Source organism: Tamandua tetradactyla, chromosome 12 (genome assembly GCF_023851605.1).
Source record: "Tamandua tetradactyla isolate mTamTet1 chromosome 12, mTamTet1.pri, whole genome shotgun sequence".
Classification (NCBI taxonomy): domain Eukaryota; kingdom Metazoa; phylum Chordata; class Mammalia; order Pilosa; family Myrmecophagidae; genus Tamandua; species Tamandua tetradactyla.
Window position 1 is genome coordinate 21,684,002 of NC_135338.1, and position 22,656 is coordinate 21,706,657.

At 41.7% G+C, this 22,656-nt stretch overlaps 1 protein-coding gene and 1 long non-coding RNA gene across 6 annotated transcripts in view; one reads left to right on the plus strand and one right to left on the minus strand.

The window, feature by feature from the left end:
- The window catches only part of ZBTB25 (zinc finger and BTB domain containing 25), a 155,095-nt gene that overhangs the window by 74,990 nt on the left and 57,449 nt on the right, over nucleotides 1-22,656 (minus strand). For 3 of the 5 annotated variants that reach the window (XM_077122686.1, XM_077122687.1, XM_077122688.1), the window contains exon 5: nucleotides 11,847-14,369. The exons of 1 other annotated variant lie outside the window; for it this stretch is intronic. In XM_077122686.1, coding sequence (XP_076978801.1) covers nucleotides 13,857-14,369 — 513 coding nt within the window. In that variant the 3' untranslated portion in view covers nucleotides 11,847-13,856. Of the gene's footprint in view, nucleotides 1-11,846; nucleotides 14,370-22,656 lie in introns of those variants that run through there. One more of the 5 variants, XM_077122690.1, reaches the window with a different exon arrangement.
- LOC143651863 (uncharacterized) overlaps nucleotides 11,021-22,656 on the plus strand; it is a 40,264-nt gene continuing 28,628 nt past the window's right edge. Inside the window, exons 1-2 of the long non-coding RNA XR_013160295.1 lie at nucleotides 11,021-11,266; nucleotides 12,720-12,804. This is a non-coding gene — a long non-coding RNA (uncharacterized LOC143651863). The remainder of the gene's footprint in view (nucleotides 11,267-12,719; nucleotides 12,805-22,656) is intronic.

Below are 22,656 nucleotides of genomic sequence, written 5' to 3' on the forward strand. Positions count from 1 at the left end.
AAAAAAACAGAAAATGACAAGTGCTGGAGAGGATGTGGAGAAAGAGGCACACTTATTCACTGCTGGTAGGAATGTCAACTGGTGCAACCACTGTGGACGACAGTTTGGCAGTTCCTCAAAAAGCTGAATATAGAATTGCCATATGACCCAGCAATACCATTGCTAGGTATCTACTCAGAGTACCTAAGGGCAAAGACACAAACGGACATTTGCACACCAATGTTTATAGCAGCATTATTTGCAATTGCAAAGAGATGGAAACAGCCAAAATGTCCATCCATAGACGAGTGGTTGCACAAACTGTGGTACATATGATAGAATATTATGCAGCTTTAAGACAGAATAAACTTATGAAGTATGTAACAACATGGATGGGCCTTGAGAACATTATGCTGAGTGAGACTAGCCAAAAACTAAGGGACAAATACTGTATGGTCTCCCTGATATGAACTGACATTAGTGAATAAACTTGGAGTATGTCGTTGGTAACAGCGATCATCAGGAGATAGAAATATGGTAAGATATTGAGTAATTGGAGCTTAAGGGATACAAACTGTTCAACAGGACTAGATACAAAAACTCAGAAACGGACAGCACGATACTACCTAACTGTAATATAATTATGTTAAAACACTGAATGAAGCTGCATGTGAGAATGATAGAGGGAGGAGGGCTGGGGATATAAATGAAATCAGAAAGAAAGATAGGTGTTAAAGATTGAGATGGTATAATCTAGGAATGCCTAGAGTGTATAACAATAGTGAAATGTACAATGTACAAATTTTTAAAATGTTTTTCATGAAGAAGAATAAAGGAATGTCATTATTGCAGGGTGCTGAAAATAGATGGTAATTAATATTTTAAAATATCACCTTATGTGTGAGAGTAAAGCAAAAAATGCTTATTTGTTACAAAGTTTATATTTTGACTAGAGCATTTCCTAATATAGCTTATGTAGATAGTTTGATTGAACATCATAAGTACTTGGAATCTCAGGTAGGACATGAGATTTTGTTGGTTTGTCCAGAGTGATGCCCCGATGAATCCCAGAGTGATTTGATCTGTGAGTGGAGAAGTATTTGCAAGCCCCCTTAAGGTAATGGTGAGAGTGGGGAGAAATTCAACTTCCCCAAGTCGAATTCTTGATATTCTCATAAACAGTGTGGACAACCAAAGCTACAGGCTGAGCCCCCAGTCTTGGGGTTTGTTCATATGAAACTTAACCCCACAAAGGATAGATTAAGTCTACTTAAAATTTTGGTCTAAGAGTCACCCCCAAGAGAGCCTCCTTTGTTGCTCAGATGTGGCCTCTCCCTCCAGCCAACATGACGACCAGTCTCACCCCCCTCCCCTCTCTGCATGGGACACGATTCCCATGGGTGAGGACCTTTCTGGCAATGTGGGTTAGAGATCCTGGAATGAGCTGAGACTCAGCATCAAGGGACTGAGGAAAACCCTAGAATGAGCTGAGAATTAACATCAAGGGATTGAGAGAACCTTCTCGACCAAAAGGAGGAAGAGTGAAATGAGACTAAGTGTCAATGGCTGAGAGATTCCAGAGTCTAGAGGTTATCCTGGAGCTTATTCTTACACATTAAGTAGATATCACCTTGTTGTTCAAGATGTAGTGGAGAGGCTGGAGGGAACTGCTTGAAAATGTAGAGCTGTGTTCCAGTAGCCATGTTTCTTGATGATGACTGAACAATGATATAGCTTTCCCAATGTGACTCTGTGAATGTGAAATCCTTGTGTCTGATGCTCCTTTTATCTACCATATAAACAAAAGAGTAGAACATATGGAATAAAAATAAATAATAGGGGAAACAGATGTTAAAATAAATTTAGTTTGAAATGCTAGTGGTAAATGAAAGCGAGGGGTAAGGGGTATAGTATGTATAATTTTTTTCTCTATTATCATTTTATTTCTTTTTCTGTTGTCTTTTTATTTCTTTTTCTAAATCAATGCAAGTGTTCTAAGAAATGATGAATATGCAACTATGTGATGATATTAAGAATTACTGATTATATATGTAGAATGGAATGATATCTTATTGTTTTGTTTGTTGTTAATTTTTTTAATTAAAAAAATTATGATGCATGTTTATGTTTGTGGGTGGGCTGGGATTATTGACTGCAAAGGAGTATGTGGGAAATACTCTCTACCTCAACTGGGTTGGTGGTTCCATGTGTTGAGTACACATTTGTAAAATTGTAGTCATTAACAAACTTGAATTGTGTGCAATATTGTATGCAAAGTAAACTCTAAAGGTAGGGCCCTCATGCATATGTGTGCAAAGTTAAGAGGCAGAAGGCCAAGATTGCATTGTGTGGGTTGGGGGTGGGGGTGGCCAAAATGCTCAGGTCAACATTTGCCCAAAACTGGGGGCATGACAGGAGCTGTGTGCATGTGTGGATCTGGGAAAGTCATAAACTGAAGCACAGGTGTGCAGAACTCAAGGGGATCAAGGTGGGGCTACATGACTGTATGGGTTGGGGGCAGATGAAGCCTGCATATGAAGGCAAGCACTAACAGCCTTGACATACTGGTGACCACTTTCAAGGGCCAGGAGTGGGAAGTGGGTTTTGAGAGGAGCAGGGCAAGACTGTGTTTGTGCAGGAGAGCTCAACTGAGCTGAGACAGGTGTGTGCACACTTGAGGTTGGATGTGGGGTGGGTACACATGGGGTGGGGTTGGTGGGGGTGCTTAGAGTGTGGGATGGGGGTCAGGTGATGGGGTTCAGGTGTGTGGGGTGTGGGGTAAGTCACAGGCCATGGGTCTGGGCCAGTGAGGGCAGTGTGCTGAAGGAACACAGTTTAGCTTACTCCCTAGTCCTGGTCTTCCCATCTGTGCACTCCTGAGGGCGCCAGGGTTCCATTTGGAAAGGTCCCATTAGGCTGTTTGTACCAGCTTGGTAGTCTGTGGGTTCTCTACATCTCAATTCTTCAGTTTTTTTGCAGCCAGGGTCTCCCTATGTGATACAGAAATCCCTCACAGATCACTTACACCCTTGAACTGCCATCTGTTGCCTTTCCATCCCTTCTCTAGCTGTTCTTTGGAAAGGGGGTGAATTTGACCTATCCTATTCTGCCATCTTCCCAGAAACTCTCCTAATCATGGAATTTAAGGCATGATCCCAGGTAGGTTTCCTAGGTAGTTTCATCTAGATGAACCACATCTCAATTAAACCACCCAAACAATAGTCATTCTTTGTTGTGAATAAGAATAGAAGAAATACTCTGTTGTAAAGTTTGTTTTTTGAGGTGAAAATATCCGTGGATGAACGTGTTCCCATCAATGAAAGTGAATAAACTTCTGAGTCCCTTGCATGATTGAATGTCTCGCTCTGCTAGGTTAGATTGGGCTATCCTTCTTCTCTTACTCAATAAAACTGTATGTATGTATGTATGTGTGAGGGTAGTTCAGTGGCAGAATTCTTGCCTGCCACATGGGAGAATCAATTCCCAGGCTATGCACTTCCCAAACAAACAAACAAGAAACAAGCAAATGAAAAAATAAACCAAACAAAAAAATTCAACAAATGATGCTGAAATAAGGGGATGCTTACATGGAAAAAGAATGAAATGTGACCCCTGCCATACAGCATACAAAGAAAAAAAGCCATATGCATACACACACACACACAAGTATATACATATGTACACATATATGTATAATATACATTTAGGAAACATTTTTGCCCATGTGGCTTAGTAGAGAGGCAATGTGTTCAAGCTGCAACTATATTTGATAAAAAGTGTGCTGGTTTGAAGTTGTTATTTGCCCAAGAAAAGCCATGCCCGTTTTCCTGATAAAAACTTCTGAGGACAGTCGTGTTTCCTTTAATCATGATTCTATATAGTGGGGTGGAAACCTTGGGCTATTACATGGAATGTCACACAACCAATTGTGAGTAGAACTTTTACTGGATTGTTTCCATGGAGATGTGACACAAACAACGATGGTGTGACCTTTTGTTTAGATGGAGATATGACTCCATCCATTCCAGAGGAGTCATTAATCTACTGGAGTCTGTTAAAAGGGGAAATATTTTAGAGAAAGCTCATAGCCAACAGGGACACACACATACTGAGATGTTTGAAGTGCTGACAGAGAGAGCATATGCCTATACAGAGACAACAGATCCGATTTTCTGGTTAGCTTCAAAAAAAATAATGAAATTAAAAATAAAAGACAGGTGCTCCTGCTTCACTTATTTTTCAAAACTGAATTACGGGCAAGTTTCAAATAGTAGCAAGTGAGTGTTTAAGGACAGCATGACTGTATCACACTCAAATAACAGCAAGGAAGCTAACTGTTGGTATACATGACTACATGACTCACTTTTCAAATCCCATGTTCAGGCTAGTTTCAACTAGCATTTAGAGAGTGTTTGCGAAGCCTTCTGTTTGTCACAATGCTAACAACAGGGAAGCCAATGGCGGTTCTGATTCACTTCATGTTCCAAGCAGAGTACGTCTAGCTAGTTTTCACTAGCACTAAGGTTGGGTGTTTAAGCAACATACTGTTTTTCAATCAAATAAGAGTTGCGGGAGCTGCTGGCACGTATATTCCACGTTGTTTTCATAAGCGACTTTCGGGCACCGTTCTGAAAGCCCAAAGTGTGTGGTTAAGTATCCCGTCACAGTTTTCCATTGCAACTAAAAGAATAAAATACTTAGGAATAAATTTAACTAAAGAGACAAAAGACCTATACAAAGAAAACTACAAAAAACTGTTAAAAGAAATCACAGAAGACCTAAATAGATGGAAGGGCATACCGTGTTCATGCATTGGAAGACTAAATATAGTTAAGATGACAATCCCACCTAAATTGATTTACAGATTCAATGCAATACCAATCAAAATCCGAACAACTTATTTTTCAGAAATAGAAAAAACCAATAAGCAAATTTATCTGGAAGGGCAGGGTGCCCCGAATTGCTAAAAGTATCTTGAGGAAAAGAAACGAAGCTGGAGGTCTCACACTGCCGGACTTTAAGGCATATTATGAAGCCACAGTGGTCAAAACAGCGTGGTATTGGCATAAAGATAGATATATCAACCAATGGAATTGAATAGAGTGCTCAGATATAGACCCTCTCATCTATGGACATTTGATCTTTGATAAGGCAGTCAAGCCAATTCACCTGGGACAGAACAGTCTCTTCAATAAATGGTGCCTAGAGAACTGGATATCCATATGTAAAAGAATGAAAGAGGACCCGTATCTCACACCCTATACAAAAGTTAACTCAAAATGGATCAAAGATCTAAACATTAGGTCTAAGACCATAAAACAGTTAGAGGTCAATGTAGGGAGATATCTTATGAAACTTACAATTGGAGGCAGTTTTATGGACCTTAACCCTAAAGCAAGAGCACTGAAGAAAGAAATAAATAAATGGGAGCTCCTCAAAATTAAACACTTTTGTGCATCAAAGAACTTCATCAAGAAAGTAGAAAGACAGCCTACACAATGGGAGACAATATTTGGAAACGACATATCAGATAAAGGTCTAGTATCCAGAATTTATAAAGAGATTGTTCAACTCAACAACAAAAAGACAGCCAACCCAATTACAAAATGCAAAAAAGACTTGAACAGACACCTCTCAGAAGAGGAAATACAAATGGCCAAAAGGCACATGAAGAGATGCTCAATGTCCCTGGCCATTAGAGAAATGCAAATCAAAACCACAATGAGATATCATCCCACACCCACCAGAATGGCCATTATCAACAAAACAAAAAATGACAACTGCTGGAGAGGATGTGGAGAAAGAGGCACACTTATCCACTGTTGGTGGGAGTGTCAAATGGTGTAACCACTGTGGAAGGCAGTTTAGCAGTTCCTCAAAAAGCTGAATATAGACTTGCCATACGACCCAGCAATACCATTGCTATGTATCTACTCAAAGGACTTAAGGGCAAAGACACAAACGGACATTTGCACACCAATGTTTATAACAGCATTATTTATAATTGCAAAGAGATGGAAGCAGCCAAAATGTCCATCAACAGAGGAGTGGCTAAACAAACTGTGGTATATACATACGATGGAATATTATGCAGCTTTAAGACAGAATAAACTTATGAAGCATGTAATAACATGGATGAACCTAGAGAACATTATGCTGAGTGAGACTAGCCAAAAACTAAAGGAGAAATACTGTATGGTCCCACTGATGTGAACCAACATTAGAGAATAAACTTGGAATATGTCATTGGTAACAGAGACCATCAGGATTTAGAAACAGGGTAAGATAATGGATAATTGGAGCTGAAGGGATACAGACTGTACAAGAGGACTAGATACAAAAACTCAAAAATGGACAGAGCAATACTACCTAATTGTAATGTAATTATGTTAAAACACTGAATGAAGCTGCATCTGAGCTATAGGTTTTGTTTGTTTGTTTGTATTTTTATATATATTTTTTGTATTTTTATCTTTATTTTTTTCTCTATATTATCATTTTATTTCTTTTTCTGTTGTCTTGCTATTTCTTTTTCTAAATCGATGCAAATGTACTAAGATGATGATCATACATCTATGTGATGATATTAAGAATTACTGATTGCATATGTAGAATGGAATGATTTCTAAATGTTGTGTTAGTTAATTTTTTTAATTAATAAATAAATAAATAAATAAAAAGAACAAAAAAGAAAAAAAGAAAAAGTGGGTCATATAGGGATCCAAGACGTCTTAGATTTGATGAAATAATATTTATAATCCATTTTTCTTAGCTAGTTTGAGCTGATTTTCTGTCATAGTCATAATCAATATAATCAATCCACTACAACCATGTTTATCTAATGCAAATTACTCATACATAATTGGTAAATTGGAGAATTATGCCAGTAGAGCAAGTAAGTAGTGTGACTTCATTCAGATCTTTCCCAGCATGTTTTGAAGCAATTGGTAATAAGCTTTTTCACCATTAAAAGGAAAGCTTTAGCAATATATGAAAACATTTTTTAAAGCTGAAAATGCTACACAAGTGCATTTGTTTAGTGAATAAGTGTCTAGTTACTTCAAGAACAATGACTTTCTCCACTGAGTTAAGCTATTTAGACAAACTGCAAGTACACGTGAAAAAGCTGCAGAAACATTTTTCCTTCTTAAGATAAAAAAACAAATAAATGACTTATGGAGAAAGTTCTCATGGTTTATAGGACTGTGTTTTGAATTTTGAATTTTATTGAGTGGTTTCTATTAGAAACAAATGTTTTCAAGGAGCTACATCTCAGAAAAAAGAAGCCCAAGCCCCAGGTTAGTCATTGCAGCAAATAATCTGACTAATTCTTTGTGCAAATGCCAATGGACATGTAACTATGCTAGTACTTGTATTAGGATTGTTGTTGATTTTGTCAGGGTTCTAGTTGTGAAGTTTATAGTTTTTGAGTGATTTTCCCTATGCTCTGTTATTTTTAGTTTGGTGCTGCAGAACTCAAGATTTGCAGGCAGAGCAAAAAAGTCTAAGAGAAACATCCATTTCATCTGGCAATTTAGAAGTCATTGACAACGTAAACTATGGACTAAAGTTAATAAGAGAATTATAATTATATAGTTTCATCAGTTGTAACAATGGAAGCACGCTAATGTAAAATGTTAATAATAGGGAAAGCTGTGGGATGGGGTAGTTGGGAACTCTGAACTTCCTGAATGATTTTTCTGTAAACTAACAAGTACTCTAATTTTAAAACAAACAAAAATAAGAGCAAAAACAACTGCAGCAATTGCCAGTACAGTTTCAAAGGAGTGATGGGTACAAACACCACATCTACAGGAGTAAATGCCCAAAAAAAAAACAGCAGCAGGACAGCACATGTTGGTTCTGTCACACCTAGTTCTCCAAACGGAATTTCTTGCTAGTTTCAAATAGCACTCAGGGAGTGTTAAAGCACCATAGTGGTTTTCAGCCCAGGGAAGCGCAGTGGGAGCTGCTGCCGGCTAGTTCCCGCCTAGTTTTCATAACCGATTTTCTGGCGCCTTTCTCAAAGCACCAAGTGAGTGTTTAAGCAGCACGGCGTTGTTCCCTCTGATAACAGCAGGGGGCGAATGGTGGTTCCGCTTCCTCTCTGTTGCCAAACCGAATCTCTGGCTAGTTTCAAATAAACACGGAGTGTTTCAGCAGCGCCCTGGTTTGGACGCTAATAAGAGCGGGGAAAGATGATTGTGGGTATATATCCCTTGCTTTTCAAATCCGATTTTCAGGCTGCTATCAAATAATTGCTCAAAGTGAGTGTTCGAGCTGCCTACTGTTTTTTCACTCGAATAGCGGCAGGGTAACAAATGGGGCTTTTACTTCACTTGGTTTTCCCAGCTGAATTTCTCGCGAGTTAGTTTTCACTAGCACTCACTGAGTCTTTCGCCTGCATACTGGTTTTCATTCCAGTAACAGCGGGGAAGCGAGTGGTGTGTCTGTCCCTGCTTGGCTTTCCGAACTGAGTAGGCGGCTAGTGTTTATAAGCGACCTGCTAGTTTTCCATAAAATTACGGCAGGAAAGCGAAAGCTGCTCCCTGCTCCCACATAGTTTTTCCAAAACTGAATAGCTGGCTCGTTTCAAATAGCGCTGAGTGTGTGTTTTAAGCAGCTCCCCTTTTCGGCTCTGGTAACAGCAGTGAAGCAGAGTTGTTGCTCTGTGTCGCTTAGTTATGAAAAACTGAACTCTTCTGGCTACTTTCAAATGGCGCTCGGAGGGTGCGTAAGCAGCGCACTGTTTTTCACTCGGGTAAGAGGAGTGGGTGCTGCTGGCGTGTGGGTTCCACGTAGCTTTCAAAAGCCGACTTTCTGGCACCTTTCTTAGAGCACTTAAGTGAGGGCTTAAGCAGCAACGGCGTTTTTCCCTTCTAATAACAGTAAGGAAGCAACTGGTGGTTCTGTTTCTCTCGTCTTTCCAAGCTGAATCTCCGGCCAGTTTAAAAGCACTCCAAGTGAGTGATTCGGCTGCACACTGATTGTTCCCTCTAATCAGAGCAGGGAAGCTCATTGTGGGTATATAACACTTGCTTTTCAAATCCGATTTTCAGACGGCCTCCCTAGTAGCTCTAAAGTGAGGGTTTTGGCTGCCTTCGCCGTTCCACTCAAATAACCGCAGGGGCAGTTCCTGGCGTGTACGTTGCACGTAGTTGTCATGTGTGCGATTTCTGGCAGCTTTGTAAATAGCACTAAGTGAGCCTTTAAGCAGCCTACAGTTTTTCACTCTGAGAACAGCAGGGAAGCAAAACGGTGGTTCTCTTCCACTTCGCTTCACACAGTAAAGTGAATACGTACTGGCTATTTTCAAACAGCACTGCGTGAGTGGTTAAGCAGCACAAGGTTTTCCACGCTAATAAAGGCAGGAAAGGAAAGGGTGGCTCTGATTCACCAAGTTCTCAATTCTGAATTTTGGCTGGTGTCAACGAGCACTAAGTGAGGGTTTACTCAACACACAGTTTTTCGAGTCGTATCACAGGAGGGAAGCTAAGGCTGGTTCTGCGTCGGTTAGTGTTCCAAAATGACCATGCGGCTGCTTAACAAATACCACTCAGTGACTGTTCAATCGACACACTCTGTTTTATTCAAATAAGAGCAAGGATGCCAGTTGTAGGTACATAGCCCTTGCAAGCTTTACAGATCCGAGTCTTCTGGTTAGCTTCAAAAAAAAAAAAAAAAAAGCCCAAAGTGTGTGTTTAAGTATCCCGTCACAGTTTTCCGTTCTGAAAACAGCAGGGGCACAAACGGTGGTTCTGATTCACTCATTCGACCAAACGGAATTCCTGGCTAGTTTCAGCTGGCACTGAGTGTTTACGCAGCACAGAGATTTTCACTCGAATCAAGTGCAGGGAAGCTAATCACTTGCTTCCGAATCCGATCTCATGAAGGCTGCGCTCCAAAGAGCTCTAAGTGAGCGCCAAAGCAGCAGGCTGTTTTACACTCAACTACTAACAAACAGCACGGGGAGTTGCTGGCGTGTGCATCGCACGTAGTTCTCACAACCGACCTCTGGCTCCTTGCAAAGAACACCAAGTGAGGGTTTTAAGCGGCCTACTGCCTTTCCCTCTAATAAACAGCAGGGAAGCAAACGGTGGTTCTGTCTCCCTTGGATGGCCAAAGCGGATTTCTGGCTAGTTTCAAGTAACACAGTGAGTGTTTTTAAGCACACCCTGGTTTTCACTCTAGTAAGAGAAGGAAGTCTAACCGTGGGTCTAAATCACACTTGCTTTTCAAATCCGAACTCCAGGCTGCTTCGAAGCAGCGCTCCGTGATGGTTTAAGCAGCACACTGTCTTGCACTCAAAAACAGCAGCAGGACAGCACACGTTGGTTCCGTCTCACCTAGTTTTCCGAACGGAATTTCTTGCTAGTTTCAAATAGCACTCAGGGAGTGTTAAAGCACCATAGTGGTTTTCAGCCCAGGGAAGCGCAGTGGGAGCTGCTGCCGGCTAGTCCCCACCTAGTTTTCATAACCGATTTTCTGGCGCCTTACTCAAAGCACTAAGTGAGTGTTTAAGCAGCACGGCGTTGTTCCCTCTGATAACAGCAGGGGGCGAATGGTGGTTCTGCTTCCTCTCTGTTGCCAAACCGAATCTCTGGCTAGTTTCAAATAAACACGGAGTGTTTCAGCAGCGCCCTGGTTTGGACGCTAATAAGAGCGGGGAAAGATGATTGTGGGTATATATCCCTTGCTTTTCAAATCCGATTTTCAGGCTGCTATCAAATAATTGCTCAAAGTGAGTGTTCGAGCTGCCTACTGTTTTTTCACTCGAATAGCGGCAGGGTAACAAATGGGGCTTTTACTTCACTTGGTTTTCCCAGCTGAATTTCTCGCGAGTTAGTTTTCACTAGCACTCACTGAGTCTTTCGCCTGCATACTGGTTTTCATTCCAGTAACAGCGGGGAAGCGAGTGGTGTGTCTGTCCCTGCTTGGCTTTCCGAACTGAGTAGGCGGCTAGTGTTTATAAGCGACCTGCTAGTTTTCCATAAAATTACGGCAGGAAAGCGAAAGCTGCTCCCTGCTCCCACATAGTTTTTCCAAAACTGAATAGCTGGCTCGTTTCAAATAGCGCTGAGTGTGTGTTTTAAGCAGCTCCCCTTTTCGGCTCTGGTAACAGCAGTGAAGCAGAGTTGTTGCTCTGTGTCGCTTAGTTATGAAAAACTGAACTCTTCTGGCTACTTTCAAATGGCGCTCGGAGGGTGCGTAAGCAGCGCACAGTTTTTCACTCGGGTAAGAGGAGTGGGTGCTGCTGGCGTGTGTGTTTTCACTTTAGTAATAACAGGTAAGCTAATTGTGAGTATGTACAAATTACTTTTTAAATTCAAATTTGAAGCTGCTTTCTCAATAGCACTGAGCAACATTCTCTTTTACACTCAACAGCAAGGGCAGTTGCTGTCATCTATATTACACAAAGCCATCTTAACCCATTTCTGGCTCCTTGTAAATAGCACCAAGTGTGGGTATATACAGTCTTTTGTTTTTCACTCTTAAAACAGCCAGAAAGCAAATGGTGGTTCTCTGTTTCTTAGTTTTCCAAGGTGAATACTTGGCTACTTTCAAGTAAGCACCAGCTGAGTTTTAAACAACGTATTGATTTTCACTCTAATAAAATCAGGAAGGGAGTTGGTGTTTCTGATTCATTAAATTTTCTATTCTGAATTTTGGCTGGTTTCAACTAGCACTAAGTGAGGGTTTACACAACACACAGTTTTTCAGTCAAATAACAGTAGGGAAGCTAATGATCTTTCTCTGTCCCTTAATTTTCTAAACTATCTGGCTACTTTCAAATACCACTTAGTGACTGTTTAGCAAACATACTCTTTTTTATTCAAATAAAGGCAAAGATGCCAGTTGTAGTTACTGTTGTGGGGCACACCAAAAGAGAGACCACACAATTCAAAATTGCAAGCCAATTAGGAATCTTTATTAGCTGCCTGGTCACTGCCTCTAACCTCCAAGAAGGAAGATTAAGAGAACAGTCCCCAGAGATTTTCAAGATGTGCTTATCAAGGCTAAAATCATGCTGTACTTTTACGTTGCTTGCAAACAAGCATGATCATAGAAGCAGAAGAATGCCTTTAGCTGTTGCCAAAACACATTCCATTCCCTAACATTGGTTATTGTTTAACTCTTGGGGATATTCCACCCCAATTTTGTGGGGACATTCCCTGCTTGGGCCTGATTGATTGCTCTTGGCCCTCCACATTCCCCACTGGTTTTATGAGAGAATCAAATCATTGTTTTTTTCATTTTGATTATAAATCTGTTGATATTGTGTTCCAAGGTGTAATAATTTAACAATTTGTATTTCTCTTTGCACGTATGAGTTTAGACAGTTGATTACGCATTGTCCATATATTGAGCCTAATAATATGAGAATTAGGGGCCCTGGTATGGCAGACAAGAACATGGTTAGCCGTGGGGACCAAGAAAATAATTTTTCATACCAGCTGGTTTCAATTCTTCGGCATTCTTCCCTCTCTCGCTACCTGCTATGGACTAGGGATAGACTATTTCTAATTATTACAGAATTATTGGCATAGAATCAGCAAGTTTCTCCGATCGTCATGCATAACCCCCTTATTTCAGAAATAGGAGATCTAAGCCTCTTCAGTTTTGGAGGACGACCTTGGCCAGTGAATTTAGGGAGTTTTCCAAATGACTGACTGAGCTTTCTAATTCACTAAGATCCAGATCAACTTGTTTGCTAAGAGTTTTAAAATTTTGGTCCCCAGTGATAAACGCTGAAGTTCTGACTGCAATTGATCCTACAATGCCCAGTCCAACGAGGGGCACTAAGATTGGGGCTCGCTTGTCCTGGTAAGTGATTTCTCAATGTTCCCTACCTCTTTCCCCAGAATAATAATATACTTGGGGGATAATACAAACTAAAATACAAAATTCCTGCTCGATGGCCATTATTGGGGGAGTTATACATGGGGTAATACCGGATGTGCAGGCAAACCAAGTACCATCAGGGGCTACAAGGATGTGGTCCCATTCACCTGGGGTTGAAGTTAAAATGTTCTTTAGTGACATGATGAGACCTCAGGAGTCACTATAGGGGGATTTGGCTAGATTAAAATTCTCAGAATAAATACAGGTTCCCTGCCCTTGGAGATCTCCTAGGGTGAGTTTTGGTTCTGTCCCCACCTGCATAGGTGTTGGCCTTGTGCTTCTTGGACTGAGAGGTTTCTGATATGGGTATCCATGAGGCCTAGGGAGATAGTAGCTATTATTCCTATGTAATAAGGGGGCTCAGGGTTTAATCAAAGCCAACGGTTTTCAGTAATAAGTGGATTGGTTTGATTCATGGCCTGGAAAACTGAATTTAACATGTTCAGCAGGGGGTTTTTAATGGAGGGAGAGGAATTTATTTGGGAGTTTGGGGTAGCATAGGCTTTTGAACTCAAGTTTAACATAGGTGGGACCCTGAGTCTGGGGTGCTGTGCCGGTTTTATGCCAGGGTTAAGAGCTTGATTAGGTTCTGTGGGATTGTCCATTTTATGGGGAAGGAACATTTGAATTATGAAAATGGTGCCTGGGTTGTAACCCGAGATGTATAATCTCAATCCCCAAATTTTTCCACTCACCCAGGTTTGGCTACCCCAGGAAGGGATAGCAGTAATCATTGGGTTATAGGTGCCTGTAACAGGTGCAACTGTTGGGGTTATGAGCTGGTGCCCTTGTTAAGGTTATGAATGGGTCTCGGTTAGTCCATTCTGTGATTGTTTTGCAACCCCAGTTGGCACAATAATATTGGCCTTTCTCTTGGCATTTTAAATTTCCCTCCACAGGACAGGCATAGTATTGGGTATGCCATAAGCCTTTTTCTTGGTGGGGGGTAGCGACCTGTATCTGATCATGTTACCCTAACTCCCCTTCCCTAGGTATCTAAACAGTTGGCAGAGATCTAAGTGGAGGGTTGGTTGGGAGGGAATGGTGGTTGTAGCCACCAGTACTCCATCCACCATTTTAGTGAGTTTCCAAGTATAGTTTATAACCTGGTGAGGGTTTTTCCCCACGACCCCCACCAGGGATAGTAAGAGGACCCAGAGGGATTTCTGGAAAGCCTTAACTTTAGTGGATCCTTGGTTCACTGGATGGTCCATTTTTGGGGGGATCTGGTTCAGGGAGGCCTTTTTTAGCTCGGTGTGATGAATACAGTGCTGTTTTCCTGCAACTTTCACCGCCATTGGAGTTGAGAGGATCACTGGCATGGTTCCCACCCGCCGGGCCTCCAAGTTGGCTGGCTGAAGTTTCTTTATCCAGACTAAGTCTTCAGGCTGCACCTGAAATAGATCTTTTTTAGGGGCAGGATTTGTTGTTCCCAGATGGGCTGCCTTCACCAGTTTCTGAGTTTGCTGGGTGGTAGATTGCAGGGCCTGTAATGATTTTAGAAGAGAATGGTTATTTAATTCAGCTATTTTTTCTTCCCCCAATTTAGGGATTAGTGGAAGTGGTTGTCCAAACATGATTTCATATGGGGTAATTCCCTGAACATAGGGAGTACATCTAGTTTTTAGGATGGCAAATGGAAGGAGACTCACCCAGTTTTTTGCCAGTTTTAAGCTTTAGTTTACTTAAAGTTTCCTTTATTGTTCTATTCATTCTTTCAACTTGCCCTGAACTCTGTGGCTTATAAATACAATGTAATTTCCATTTGATTTTTAATATTTTTGCTAACAATTGGTAACTTGGGCTATGAACACTGACAATTGCAGAAATTAGTTTTCTTTTTTTTTTTTTTTTTTTACCAATATTTGTGCTGTCTCAGTTCTGGTTGCTTCAGTCCATCCAGAGGAGGTGTTGATGATGACTAATGTATTTGTATCCGTATGGACCAGGTAATATTTCTGTGAAGTCTATTTCCCACTGTTTCCTTGGGGCTTGTTCCCTCAGCCTGGTTCTTTGGGGCATTTTTCCCCCTCAGCCGGAATTTACCTGGGCGCAGATGTGACATCTGGACGAAACCTGCTGGGCTTGTTGTTACAATCAGAGACTGTAGTAATCTCTCTGTAAGAGTTCAGTTAGTTTCGTACTGCCCAGGTGTGTACTTTGGTGAACCTAGGTAACCAAATTGTGCCCCAGGTGCTCTGGCACTAGGATTCTCCTGTCCAGGAGAATTTTCCAACCATCCGGATCTGTTCTAGTGTCCAGAGTTTCTCCCAGTCTAATTTCTTCCCTGGTGTATTTTGGAGGGCTCAGCAGCACTGACCCTGGTAAAACAGGAAGTATCTGCAGTATCTCCACTGATTTGGGGGCAACCTCTTTTGCTGTTTTATCAGCCAGGGCATTTTCTCTGGTAATCTGAGTTTCAGCAGTCTGATGTCCTTTGCAATGTATAATGGCTGCCCTTTTTGGCAACCAGATAGCCACTAGCAAGGCGAGTATTTCTGGTGTATTTTTTATTTTCTTTCCTCCCAATGTCAAAAGTCCCCACTCCTGATATAGTGCCCCATGGACATGTGTGGTTACAAAGGCATACCTGCTCTCTGTGTAGATGTTGACAACATTTCTTTTTCCCCACCTTAGAGCCTGGGTCAGAGATATTAATTTCTGTCCTAGGGCCTGAACCCAGATGACCCAGTCCAGTGTTTCCACTGCTGCCTGCACATACTTGATTCCCTCTGAGATATAACTACTCCTGTCTGTATATAATTCTTCATCAGGATTTGGCCAGGGGTTGTTGGTGAGGTCAGCCCTCAGGTTCATGAAGGATTCCAAGATTTTGTGGAAGTCATGGATGGGCTCGGACATGTCATCATCCAGAAGCAAGGTGGCGGGGTTAAGAGCCACCATTTTTAGGAAGCGGATTCTTGGGGGATCCAGTTGTAATACCTGAGACTGGGTTATCCAGGCATTTGAGGGCCATCTCTTGGGCAGGCTCCTTAGTAATGTTTCTACTGAATGTGGGGCCACTATGTGTAAGTCCTTTCCCAGAGTTAATTTAGATGCTTCTTTTACCAAAATGGCTGTGGCAGCAATGGCTCAGAGGCAGCTTGGCCACCAAGCCACCACATAAACTAGCCTTTTAGACAGGTAGGCAACTGGCCTTTTCCATGGTTTAGCAATTCAGGTGAGGACTCCTTTTGCTATTCCTCGGGTTTCAGCAACATGTAGTTAAAAATGTTTGGACGACTTTTGCGGGCGGCTTCGAGTCCACGACTACAAGTCTTGGATCAGAGGGCTATCCAAAGTCTGGGCTGGCAAGTCTGATTCCGAGTCTTGGCTGCGGCGAGACCCCCGAGCGGCCGCAGCTGCGGCGGTCCGAGCTAATCCCTCCCTCCTTCCGGGGCTGGCTGAGAGACTCGGAGAGACAAGCTTCCCAGCCAAGGCGGCCGGCGCCACACTTTTGCGGGCGGCTTCGAGTCCGCGACTACAAGTCTCGGATCAGAGGGCTATCCAAAGTCTGGGCTGGCAAGTCTGTTTGCGAGACTTGGCTGCGGCGAGACCCCCGAGCGGCCACAGCTGCGGCGGTCCGAGCTAATCCCTCCCTCCTTCCGGGGCTGGCTGAGAGACTCGGAGAGACAAGCTTCCCAGCCAAGGCGGCCGGCGCCACACTTTTGCGGGCGGCTTCGAGTCCGCGACTACAAGTCTCGGATCAGAGGGCTATCCAAAGTCTGGGCTGGCAAGTCTGTTTGCGAGACTTGGCTGCGGCGAGACCCCCGAGCGGCCACAGCTGCGGCGGTCCGAGCTAATCCCTCCCTCCTTCCGGGGCTGGCTGAGAGACTCGGAGAGACAAGCTTCCCAGCCAAGGCGGCCGGCGCCACACTTTTGCGGGCGGCTTCGAGTCCGCGACTACAAGTCTCGGATCAGAGGGCTATCCAAAGTCTGGGCTGGCAAGTCTGATTGCGAGACGTGGCTGCGGCGAGACCCCCGAGCGGCCGCAGCTGCGGCGGTTCGAGCTAATCCCTCCCTCCTTCCCGGGCCGGCTGAGAGTATCGGAGAAGTAAGTTCCCCAAGCCGAGGCAGGCGGCGCCCTTATTTTGCGGGCGGCTTCGAGTCTCGGCTTTAAGTCCGCGGCTACGAGTCCCGGATCAGAGGGCTATCCAAAGTCTGGGCTGGCTAGACTGACTGCGAGACTCGGCTGCAGTGAGACCCCCGAGCGGTGTGCGATCTCCTGATCAGCGGCAGCTGCGGTGGTCCGAGCTACTCCCTCCCCCCTTTCCGGGCCGGCTGAGAGTATTGGAGAAGCAAGTTTCCCAAGCCGAGGCAGGTGGCACCCCTCTTTTGCGGGCGGCTTCGAGTCTCTGCTTCGAGTCCGCGGATATGAGTCTCAGATAGGAGGGCTATCCAAGCCACGGAAGCCCCCCCCACGGGAGGCTTCCTGGTCCGGTGGGGAATCCCCCAGGCCCGCTGCGGCCCGCAACCAGCCACAGGGTCCCCTCAAGCCGCGGCAGCTGACGCCCCCACCACGCGCGGCCCCTGAACCAACGGAGAGATTTGGATCCGAAAGCCCCAGGCCACGGAGATCGGTGACTGGGGGAGACCCATTCCAAACACTTGAGACAAACGTGTGCCACGTGCGCCACGTACTGGGCAAGATAAGAAAAACAGATACCAGAGATTTCACAGAAAAATCTTACAACCTTGCTGGGTCCAACAGCCAGAGAAATCTGAATAAATGCCCAGACGCCAGCAGCAGAAGATAACTGTCCACGCTCAAAAGATTGAGAATATGGCCCAGTCAAAGGAACAAACCAATAGCTCAAATGAGACACAAGAGCTGAGACAACTAATCCTGAATATACGAACAGAAATGGAAAACCTCTTCAAAAATGAAATCGATAAATTGAGGGAGGACATGAAGAGGACATGGGCTGAACATAAAGAAGAAATAGAAAAACTGAAAAAACAAATCGCAGAACTTATGGAAGTGAAGGATAAAGTAGCAAACATAGAAAAAATAATGGATAGTTACAATGATAGATTTAAAGAGACAGAAGATAGAATTAGTGATTTGGAGGATGGAACATCTGAATTCCAAAAAGAAACAGAAACTATAGGGAAAAGAATGGAGAAATTTGAACAGGGTATCAGGGAACTCAAGGACAATATGAACCGCACAAATATACGTGTTGTGGGTGTCCCAGAAGGAGAAGAGAAGGGAAAAGGAGGAGAAAAACTAATGGAAGAAATTTTCACTGAAAATTTCCCAACTCTTATGAAAGACCTAAAATTACAGATCCAAGAAGTGCAGCGCACCCCAAAGAGATTAGACCCAAATAGGCGTTCTCCAAGACACTTACTAGTTAGAATGTCAGAGGTCAAGGAGAAAGAGAGGATCTTGAAAGCAGCAAGAGAAAAACAATCCATCACATACAAGGGAAACCCAATAAGACTATGTGTAGATTTCTCAGCAGAAACCATGGAAGCTAGAAGACAGTGGGATGATATATTTAAAATACTAAAAGAGAAAAACTGCCAACCAAGACTCCTATATCCAGCAAAATTATCCTTCAAAAATGAGGGAGAAATTAAAACATTCTCAGACAAAAAGTCACTGAAAGAATTCGTGACCAAGAGACCAGCTCTGCAAGAAATACTAAAGGGAGCATTAGAGTCAGATACAAAAAGACAGAAGAGAGAGATATGGAAAAGAGTGTAGAAAGAAGGAAAATCAGATATGATATATATAATACAAAAGGCAAAATGTTAGAGGAAAATATTATCCAAACAGTAATAACACTAAATGTCAATGGACTGAATTCCCCAATCAAAAGACATAGATTGGCAGAATGGATTAAAAAACAGGATCCTTCTATATGCTGTCTACAGGAAACACATCTTAGACCCAAAGATAAACATAGGTTGAAAGTGAAAGGTTGGGAAAAGATATTTCATGCAAATAACAACCAGAAAAGAGAAGGAGTGGCTATACTAATATCCAACAAATTAGACTTCAAATGTAAAGCAGTTAAAAGAGACAAAGAAGGACACTATCTACTAATAAAAGGAACAATTAAACAAGAAGACATAACAATCATAAATATTTACGCACCGAACCAGAATGCCCCAAAATACGTGAGGAATACACTGCAAACACTGAAAAGGGAAATAGACTCATATACTATAATAGTTGGAGACTTCAACTCACCACTCTCATCAAGGGACAGAACATCTAGACAGAAGATCAACAAAGAAATAGAGAATCTGAATATTACTATAAATGAACTAGACTTAATAGACATTTATAGGACATTACATCCCACAACAGCAGGATACACCTTTTTCTCAAGTGCTCATGGATCATTCTCAAAAATAGACCATATGCTGGGTCACAAAGCAAGTCTTAACAAATTTAAAAAGATTGAAATCTTACACAACACTTTCTCGGACCATAAAGGAATGATGTTGGAAATCAATAATAGGCAGAGTGCCAGAAAATTCACAAATACGTGGAGGCTCAACAACACACTCCTAAACAACGAGTGGGTCAAAGAAGAAATTGATAGAGAAATTAGCAAATACCTCAAGGCGAATGAAAATGAAAACACAACATATCAAAACTTATGGGACGCAGCAAAGGCAGTGCTAAGAGGGAAATTTATTGCTCTAAATGCCTATATCAGAAAAGAAGAAAAGGCAAAAATTCAGGAATTAACTATCCATTTGGAAGAACTGGAGAAAGAACAGCAAGCTAACCCCAAAGCAAGCAAAAGGAAAGAAATAACAAAGATTAGAGCACAAATAAATGAAATTGAAAACATGAAAACAATAGAGAAAATCAATAAGGCCAGAAGTTGGTTCTATGAGAAAATCAATAAGATTGATGGGCCCTTAGCAAGATTGACAAAAAGAAGAAGAGAGAGGATGCAAATAAATAAGATCAGAAATGGAAGAGGAGACATAACTACTGACCTCACAGAAATAAAGGAGGTAATAACAGGATACTGTGAACAACTTTACGCTAATAAATACAACAATTTAGAGGAAATGGACGGGTTCCTGGAAAGACATGAACAACCAACTTTGACTCAAGAAGAGATAGATGATCTCAACAAACCAATCACAAGTAAAGAAATTGAAGCAGTCATTCAAAAGCTTCCTAAAAAGAAAAGTCCAGGACCAGACGGCTTCACATGTGAATTCTATCAAACATTCCAGAAAGAATTAGTACCAACTCTCCTCAAACTCTTCAAAGAAATCGAAGTGGAGGGAAAACTACCTAACTCATTCTATGAAGCCAACATTACCCTCATACCAAAACCAGGCAAAGATATTACAAGAAAAGAAAACTACAGGCCGATCTCTCTAATGAATATTGATGCAAAAATCCTCAATAAAATTCTAGCAAATCGTATCCAACAACACATTAAAAGAATTATTCATCATGACCAAGTAGGATTCATCCCAGGTATGCAAGGATGGTTCAACATAAGAAAATCAATTAATGTAATACACCATATCAACAAATTAAAGCAGAAAAATCACATGATCATCTCAATTGATGCAGAGAAGGCATTTGACAAGATTCAACATCCTTTCCTGTTGAAAACACTTCAAAGGATAGGAATACAAGGGAACTTCCTTAAAATGATAGAGGGAATATATGAAAAACCCACAGCTAATATCATCCTTAATGGGGAAAAATTGAAAACGTTCCCCCTAAGATCAGGAACAAGACAAGGATGTCCACTATCACCACTATTATTCAACATTGTGTTGGAGGTTCTAGCCAGAGCAATTAGACAAGAAAAAGAAATACAAGGCATCAAAATTGGAAAGGAAGAAGTAAAACTATCACTGTTTGCAGACGATATGATACTATACGTCGAAAACCCGGAAAAATCCACAACAAAACTACTAGAGCTAATAAATGAGTACAGCAAAGTAGCAGGTTACAAGATCAACATTCAAAAATCTGTAGCATTTCTATACACTAGCAATGAACAAGCAGAGGGGGAAATCAAGAAACGAATCCCATTTACAATTGCAACTAAAAGAATAAAATACCTAGGAATAAATTTAACTAAAGAGACAAAAGACCTATACAAAGAAAACTACAAAAAACTGCTAAAAGAAATCACAGAAGACCTAAACAGATGGAAGGGCATACCGTGTTCATGGATTGGAAGACTAAATATAGTTAAGATGTCATTCCTACCTAAATTGATTTACAGATTCAATGCAATACCAATCAAAATCCCAACAACTTATTTTTCAGAAATAGAAAAACCAATAAGCAAATTTATCTGGAAGGGCAGGGAGCCCCGAATTGCTAAAAACATCTTGAGGGAAAAAAACGAAGCTGGAGGTCTTGCGCTGCCAGACTTTAAGGCATATTATGAAGCCACAGTGGTCAAAACAGCATGGTATTGGCACAAAGATAGATATATCGACCAATGGAATCGAATAGAGTGCTCAGATATAGACCCTCTCATCTATGGTCATTTGATCTTTGATAAGGGAGTCAAGCCAACTCACCTGGGACAGAACAGTCTCTTCAATAAATGGTGCCTAGAGAACTGGATATCCATATGCAAAAGAATGAAAGAAGACCCATATCTCACACCCTATACAAAAGTTAACTCAAAATGGATCAAAGATCTAAACATTAGGTCTAAGACCATAGAACAGTTAGAGGAAAATGTAGGGAGATATCTTATGAATCTTACAATTGGAGGCGGTTTTATGGACCTTACACCTAAAGCAAGAGCACTGAAGAAGGAAATAAATAAATGGGAACTCCTCAAAATTAAACACTTTTGTGCATCAAAGAACTTCATCAAGAAAGTAGAAAGACAGCCTACACAATGGGAATCAATATTTGGAAACGACATATCAGATAAAGGTCTAGTATCCAGAATTTATAATGAGATTGTTCAACTCAACAACAAAAAGATAGCCAACCCAATTACAAAATGGGAAAAAGACTTGAATAGACACCTCTCAGAGGAGGAAATACAAATGGCCAAAAGACACATGAAGAGATGCTCAATGTCCCTGGCCATTAGAGAAATGCAAATCAAAACCACAATGAGATATCATCTCACACCCACCAGAATGGCCATTATCAACAAAACAGAAAATGACAAGTGCTGGAGAGGATGCGGAGAAAGAGGCACACTTATCCACTGTTGGTGGGAATGTCAAATGGTGCAACCACTGTGGAAAGCAGTTTGGCGGTTCCTCAAAAATATTTATACACCGAATCAGAATGCCCCAACATACATGAGGAATACACTGCAAACACTGAAAAGGGAAATAGACACATATACCATAATAGTTGGAGACTTCAATTCACCACTCTCATCAATGGACAGAACATCTAGACAGAGGATCAAAAAAGAAATAGAGAATCTGAATATTACTATAAATGAGCTAGACTTAACAGACATTTATAGGACATTACATCCCACAACAGCAGGATACACCTTTTTCTCAAGTGCTCATGGATCATTCTCAAAGATAGACCATATGCTGGGTCACAAAGCAAGTCTCAACAAATTTAAAAAGATTGAAATCATACACAACACTTTCTCAGATGATAAAGGAATGAAGTTGGAAATCAATAATAGACGGAGTGCCAGAAAATTCACAAATACGTGGAGGCTCAACAACACACTCTTAAACAACGAGTGGGTCAAAGGAGAAATTAGTAAATACCTCGAGGTGAATGAAAACGAAAACACAACATATCAAAACCTATGGGACGCAGCAAAGGCA